General features: G+C 32.8%; 1 protein-coding gene across 3 annotated transcripts; it reads left to right on the top strand.

Moving 5' to 3' along the window:
- Nucleotides 1–285: 285 nt before the first annotated feature.
- On the top strand, nucleotides 286–7,648 carry LOC148628060 (uncharacterized). 3 transcript variants are annotated; one of them, XM_088584172.1, is made up of 10 exons: nucleotides 286–443; nucleotides 776–904; nucleotides 1,214–1,251; nucleotides 2,248–2,384; nucleotides 3,171–3,247; nucleotides 3,917–4,007; nucleotides 4,820–4,940; nucleotides 5,340–5,407; nucleotides 6,387–6,516; nucleotides 7,368–7,648. In XM_088584172.1, exons 1-10 carry the CDS (start codon nucleotides 323–325, stop codon nucleotides 7,401–7,403), a joined length of 948 nt encoding a protein of 315 aa, XP_088440298.1. In that variant the 5' UTR covers nucleotides 286–322; the 3' UTR covers nucleotides 7,404–7,648. The 3 variants fall into 3 exon arrangements, with proteins under 3 accessions (XP_088440298.1, XP_088440293.1, XP_088440303.1); XM_088584167.1 differs by having other exon boundaries at nucleotides 7,349–7,648; XM_088584177.1 differs by lacking the exons at nucleotides 4,820–4,940; nucleotides 5,340–5,407 and having other exon boundaries at nucleotides 7,349–7,648.
- The last annotated feature ends 367 nt before the right edge of the window (nucleotides 7,649–8,015 follow it).

Below are 8,015 nucleotides of genomic sequence, written 5' to 3'. Positions count from 1 at the left end.
TCATAATTATTAAACTAAAAAGTCAACGACACGACAACACATCGACTGTGGACAGGCGCATGTCTGCGGTTTTATACAAGGCCTTAACCGTCCCCTTTAATGTAAGGTCAAAAAATGAACTGAAACAACAAATAAACGTACTATAAAATTCGCTCAGTATAAAAAAAACATGCAAGTGTTATTATATTTTTTGTATCAAACTTTTTTAACGGTGAAAAAACTTAGTAAAATTAAATGTTTTTTTTTTTCACTTCAATGGACGGACATTTTTAGCGGCGAGCTAGGTAAAAAAAATAGGTCTTCAATTTCACTGATCACAAAGATGGCTAGCTGTCCGCGTGCTCCAGTCGTGTGTATCATTAGTTCGATTAAAGAGCTTGCTGCTTCTACTAAAAAATGTCTACCAAATGCAAGAATTGTAGATATACAGCCATCTAAACCAGGTAATGTGTTAACTTTCATTTTCACCGCCACTTGAAGTCATAATCAATTTGCGGTTCTGGTACAAAAAGTATCCAGCTATTTTATTCCGGGTAGATTTTACGAATCTGTATTAAAATCATCATTAAGAATATGCATATCAGGTCCTATACATGTTTTACATGAGATATTTGATATGCAAAATATTTTATTTCTATGACTCATTTACTCGTGAAAATTATTGACTTTTAACTAGCAAATTGCATTTCAAATAGGGCATGCTTATGGTTGATTTACTAATATATAATTATATGCTAATACCTAACATTACTTTTAGATATTTTTAATTTTAAAGGAGAATTATCACAGAAAGATGAAACCGAAGTTTTAAGTTCCGCGGAAATTCTCTTTGCTGATCTGCCGTTTATTGCCAAATACATTTATTCAGCAGAAAAGCTTAAATGGGCGCATAGTACATGGGCAGGTAATCATAACTGTTGTGAAACTTTTTTTTAATATAAAATATTATATAATCATATCAGTTTTGCATGTTATGAAACGCCGAACTCAAAATGATTAGTATTTAATTAAAATTCATGAAGCATTGACTGACATTTGACAGTATTCCAGAATATATTCCTACTCAATAGGTCCCTCCTTATATAGTAATAGCAACACATTCGGAAACAGCTGGACAATCAAACTCTATTTCTAGATTATGCAGGATACCGTACATATACTAATTTTTTTGACAAGTTGACATTTTTTTACAATTTTTTCAACAATTTTTCAGGAGTTGAAACGATAATGCGACACGTTGACGTTGAGAAGGTAAGTGAAGCTTTGAATGCTTATATACTTAGAAATTTACTCTTTCTTTACACCTCGTTGCTGTTTTAAAGGTTACTACTACAAAATCAAATTAAAATGAGAACTACTTCTATATATAGAGAAAGTGGTAATGGATAGTGTGTTTTAAAGAGACAAAACCCCTATATAAAAAACCGAAGAAAAAGCTAGCCTATTAGGGTCATCATTGAACGATGAGAAATATCTGCCTTCGACTGTCAGAAACGGTAGATAATAAGTGAACCGATTCTAATCAGCAAATTGGAAATCAGTCTTCACCTTAACCATTTAAACACACAAGATCAAAAATGGCTAGCGGATCCGCGCTTGGGACATGCGCAAAAGATACCTAGTACGTGGTTTCGGTCCATAGTAAAATTAGGGAAAACAATTGAACAAACAAAGCACAAACAAAATTTTACCAGTTACCTATCTCGCGGAAATACAAACTGAGCCCGAATAGAAAATTAACACGAAAAAGTCTATTGTGCCAAATGGAAGTCTATTTCTGTCATCGTGATAAATAAAAGTCGCGAAAAATTATCTCGAAAAGTCGTGATAATTTGGGTATTTTGTCGACGTAAATGACAATTTTATCTAAAAAAAAGTCTCGATAATTTTTCTTTAGCACACGTTATCATCATTTCCTCAACATGGTTTTCTACTATGTTTTATTTAAGAAAGAAAAGTGAGTATTGATAGGCTTTATATGATTCGTTATTTGTAAGGTTTAAATGTAAAATTAATATTTTTCTTGGCACTTTTCAAAATTCACTGTTTTTTTTTTCTATCACATTCAGTTGTATGACCCGTTACTTTTTTTTAAGTTTGAATGTAAAAATACTTTTGTTGGCGCTTCCTAAATTCCACTGTATTTTTTTTCACACTGATTTTGTATTTTGTTAAAGATAGTTTACATAAAATTAACGTATTTTGGTGTGTAAAACAAGGTGATAAAATTGCTGTTGAATGTTGTAGCCACCAAATGTTGTTCTGAGCCGGGCAGGAACATCATATACGGATTTAATGGCAGAATATGTACTTGGTTATATCCTTGCGAGAGAGAAAAATATGTTTGGAATGTTTAGAGATCAGCAAAATAAGGTGTGGAGTCCGTAAGTATAGCATTTTCGATAAATTCCAGGATAGAGATCAACGATTTATGCGCTGTTTCAAATTTTGAAAACTGTAGTTCTGTGATTCTTATGCAGCGCAAAACAGCTTAGGCACCGACCATTTTTATCCTGAAGTGTGTGTGTGTGTTGGGGGGGGGGGAGGGGTGCTGCGATTTGCATGATGTCTTGATGTCGGATAAGAATTTTTTAGCCGGTGGGGGAGGGGTGCTGCGATTTGCATGATGTCTTGATGTCGGATAAGAATTTTTTAGCCGTTAAACATTACCAACCAAAAACATTTTGAACCGTTTAAGCAAATTTTTTATTTCAATTTTTTGACTTGTTAAGTAGTAGGGAAAATATAGAATGATCATTTTTTTTTCAATGAACGAAAAAAAATTTTATCTCCAAGATTTGGAACTTTAAAAAAAAAAGGATCCCAGCCCCATTTTGCTAATAAAATGGTCGGTGCCTTACAAGTTCGTATGTAAGGTGTAAACGAATGTCTTTTGTTTAAATTTATAACATACTCTTTCTATCAGGAAATCATTGGCCTATCCAGGGGTTTGTGGGGTTGGAACTTCCGTCTTTTACAAAATTTGGACACAAAATGAGCAAATAATACCCTGGAACCCCTTTAAAAATCTCTGGATCCGCCCCTTGGTTGGTAAGGTTTGACGGATAACATGATTACGGAGTTTGATTTTCTGCTTCTGTATTTAGGTTGTTCATTCATATTTGTGATCGACGAAGATGGAAATGACATGTCATTTATCTTAATTATAGCGATCAGTACAGAAGCCCAAGGTTGTTATCTGATCTCCGACTTGGAGTGCTAGGAGCAGGACGAATCGGCACAAGAAGTTCGTATCATGCTCTCTCTTTATTTTGTTTTTTTTATTTTGTTTCTTTTTTGTTGTTGATAATATTCACATCTTGCATGGCCTTTTGGGATTTTCTGATTTTCATATCAGAATTCCAATATTAATTGCTTTCTTCCTAAAACATTTTGAACCGTTCCAAGTTCCCCACACTTTAATCAAAACTGCCCCAAGCATCTACCTGCGATGTTACAAAGCTGTGATTATATTTGTAATGTTTTACCATCAACGCCAGATACTAAGAACATTTTATCCAGGGATGTTTTAAGACCCTATAAAAAAGGGAATGGAATGAGTAAATTAGGATTTGAAATGGGGTAATATGTAATTTGTTGGGCATGCCACAAGGTTGGTACTTATTCTCTATAATTTTCTAGTCAGAATTTTTGTAAACTACCACTCATATTTAATTTGAATTTTCTTTTTCAATTGATCACCCATCGTTTGGCTTAATTATGTCGAGAAACTTTTTTCTTCAACTCGATTGATGATCACAAACATTTTTTTTAAAAATCATTAAAAACGTAGTGCCTTCTCTTCCTTTTAACCAAAATTGTACTTGCCTCCACCCCACTTATACATTCTTGTAGTTTTACCCTCTTTTCATGTCTCTCTGAAAATCATTCTTAAAATTTATTTGTCTAATTGTAGTTGGAACTATGTGCAAAGCTGTTGGTATGAATGTATGGGGCATGATAAGGAAGCCCAGAGATACCACTGACTTACCCCTTGACACATACAAGTAAGACAACTTTTCATATACGTGCTAAGGAATTATATTGACAAAAGAACGGATATGATGAAACAAAACAAATTCACCAACGTATAAGCTTAGTCCAAATTAGTAAATATGCCCAAAGATCACCAACAAGGCAACAAGTGTAACTACACCTTTAAGTAAGCTCTAAAAGTTTCGGACAACGGTAGTATAAAACATGATGAAATATCTCCAGAAAGTCTACTTAGGGTAGCATTTCGTCCTACAGAAATTGAGAACCCCCTCCTTATGATTTATTTCTACATGAATTGGACAGTTTTCACATTGAATGGTCATATAACCATTTCGTGTTATAAATGCCGTACAGTTGATGAGCATGTTTAAGATACACTTCCGGGAGGTAGAGCTTGTGGTAGAACAAAAAACTTTCCTTCCAGAAATGTATATTGAGCATGCTCATCAACTACCCCACAGTTAATACGAAAAGTTTACACATGTGATTGAAGCTATTCATTTTGAAGTATTTGATACCTAGAAATGGTAGGATGAGGATAAATTAGCTCACATAAATAAGTTACTAATATTTATAACTAAATGTATGATATTCGTTTTGTAACATTGGTATATCATCATTATACAATGGTGTTATACACAAATCTTTTAAAGCAAGTGACATATTTTGTTTTCTACATAGTCCAACTCGTTTATCCTTTGAATCATTTTTAAGATAGCCGATTACCGAAACACGCTAATTAACGAGACTCACCAACCCGCGACACACCATTTTCAAATCATACTCAATAATAACAGTTGCCCTGAAACATTTTTTTTGGCAGGACTACAGAGGATCTGCCTGATATATTACAAAGCTGTGATTATATTTGTAATGTTTTACCATCAACACAAGATACTAAGAACCTTCTATCTGGGGATGTACTAAAACATTGTAGGGAAAGGGTAATGGCATGAATACATTACGGGTTGAAATGATATGTAATTTTTGTCATGCAACAAGATCGGTACTTATTCTCTGTAATTTTTAAGTCAGAGTTTCCGTAACTTAACACTAATATTTAATTTAAACTTTCATTTTCAATTATCACACACCTGTTGGCGCCATTTTATGTAGAAAGTTTCTTTCAACAATTTTGATTGATATTCATGAATATCAAAAAATATGCAGGATAGGGCATGAGTGCTATAATATTTGTTTATTCGAATTTTCGTTCGATAACTCAAGTTTAAGAATATAACAGGAACACCATTAAAGTTAAGCCGGTTATCCTTTTTTATTTGTTCTTATAATCCGCATATATTTTTTCGGATATCACCTTCAGGTTTTACCACACTTTTCAGAAACCTGTTTTCATAAATGTTGGAAGAGGTAATGTCATTGACGACGAAAGTCTCATACACGCTTTGAGGTAAAACAAATCACATTTAAAGAGAAGGTTGTAATGTTTTTTTTATTTGTATACTTGTATGTTAGGCCAAGAAAAAAATATTTCTGTTTAAGGTTACCCTACTTACCCTAATTTTCTGCCTATCCTAGCACGTTTTATTTGACTTTTAATATGAAATCCTGATAAACTATCATTTTTCAGTTGAACATTATTGAAGTAAATGATTTTACCAAACTACCTACCTACCTACATATTCTTTTTTTTTATTCCATGTAACCTTAAACAGTCGTATTTTTTCTAGTCCTTATTATAGTTAGCTGCGGCTTTTAGTTCAGTTAATATTCTGCAGACTTGGAAATAATCTACGTTCATCTTGTTTGTCAAAAAAGAAAAGAAATTTGGTCCACCATGTTGTGTTTACGGGATTTGTGTTTATGTGACAATATTTTTCTGTTTATGTTAACATTGTTAATGGTGTCTTATATTTTAATTACTAGAGACGTGGTTATATTCATTGAAAGTTTATTTGAGACTCGTATGCTTTTTTCACATCCATCTAGGCACCTTAATTTCACATACATCTGTTCACAATACACATAGGAATCGAATTTTCACATACATCTATGCATTTCATGTTCACATACATCTAGGCACCTAATGTTCACATATATCTAGGCATCTTATGTTCTAATACAAGGCACCTCATGTTCACATACACCAATATACCTTGTATTCACATCCACCTAGGCGCCTTATGTTTACATTCATTTAGGCACCTAATGTTCACATACATCTAGTCACCTTATTTTCACATGCACCTAGGCACATTATTAAATAATATTTCATCCCCGTTTTCCAGAACATAAGAAACCGTACTGTTTTTCTAGCAACACCTTCAATTTTGGTGCCCTTCTTCTCTGTTTTGAAATAAAATAATATTACCCAAATTCTACATGAACAGCTGTACTTGTTATGTTAATGTTGCTTTATGTTTTTTAAGTAATGAGTGGATTGGTTGTGCTGTATTAGATGTTTTCAACACAGAACCACTGCCAAATGATAGTCCCTTGTGGGCGTTACCTAATGTTGTCATTACACCTCATATTTCTGGACCCTCTCAGACAAACCTTGTAAGTTTTATACTGTAATATTATTGTACATTAAGTTAATGAGCTTTTTTTATAATTATTAATGGAAGTTTGATATTCATGGAATCATTCATAACTAAGTTGTTAAATTGTTTTAACTCGAAAGGAAGTGAAATGTTTTGTCAACACTTTTCTTATTTACTAGGAAAAGTATGAAAGAATGGCATATTGCATCTAGCTAAATTTTTGATTTATCGAAAGAAGAAAAGGTCAATTGTTGTTCTTAAATTAAAAAAAAAAAAACAAAAAAACAAAAAAAAACACATAACTTGGCTTTGAGGAAGAGCATGATTTTACTAGTAACCGTCTTGCACCCATTAACTTGAACATTCCCCATCTATTTAATGCTGCTACGAAGTCAAACCGGTACAAACCCAAGTCTAATTAAATAAGAAAAATGTCTAAACCAGACAATAAACAAAGTTCCCATATGTCAGTTTCAATGCATTTTAACATGCGTAACAGAACACCTGTCTAAACGGTACAAAACCTTTAATTCAAACAAGATTTCGTTTTGGCAGATTTCACAGTACTTGAATATCTCCGGTTTATTGTAATATATAAAAGTTCTTGAGTGGTCTTGATATGTCATGTGTATACACATTCACACTCATACAAATCCTTTCTGAAGGTGCATTTTGGACTATTAAATTAGTTCTTTCTGAGATTCCCTTTTTTAGTGATTTATCACATTCTGTTTAATTGAATACAAGTTTTCGACTCTTACAAAGTGTGGGGTTCCGTTTCCCCGAAAGTTAAAAAGTAGCTTGCCCGGCAATACTCGAGTTAAAAGTTTTTATGTTTATTATTTCAGGTGTTGAAATCTTTTGTAGACAATTACCATAAATTCACGAGCAACCAATCTCTGACTGATATAGTTGAATGGGAAAGAGGCTACTGATATTTCGGTTATCAATATGAAACATGTGCAATAAATACATTTGTTTCCAACGATATAGAACGTATATTCCAATCGTTCAATGGTAGCAAATTTTCAACTTTAAAAATCCATTCAGATGAGTACATATGCTCCGATAGCTTTTAAGACATACCGTTATAGACATTCATAGAAAAATACAGTACTATAAACTAATAAAAATAATTATGAGATAAAGCGAGTTCCGTTTTATTCTTTTATAACATTTGAGAATTTTCGATATACACCAATAATAGTGTATTTGAATCCGTCAGTGAAAGTTCACATGTACGTCTGCAGATTGTGCCTTACATTTTTGTACTTATGGTATGGTATCTTTACATTAGATTTCATACTCTCTGTCTATGATATAGCTTTAATCAAAGTCTGAAAACGTTTTTTTTTATATATATATATATTGTGCACCTGTTCTGTACTCCAAGTTTTTACTGAAGTCCAGGTTGCTCAATCAATTTTGTTTATGTTTTGGTTATTCCAGGTATGTATCTATTTTCCTTGTCTAGTCGTTTTCCTGGGACTTATTTTTTTTCAATTACCCGTCGTT

This window comes from Perna viridis, chromosome 1 (assembly GCF_037379345.1).
Source record: "Perna viridis isolate PV_CMFRI_1.1 ecotype Kerala chromosome 1, ASM3737934v1, whole genome shotgun sequence".
NCBI classification, from domain to species: domain Eukaryota; kingdom Metazoa; phylum Mollusca; class Bivalvia; order Mytilida; family Mytilidae; genus Perna; species Perna viridis.
The sequence above is the reverse complement of the archived record's forward strand: the minus strand, read 5'-3'. Positions and strand labels throughout refer to the sequence as shown.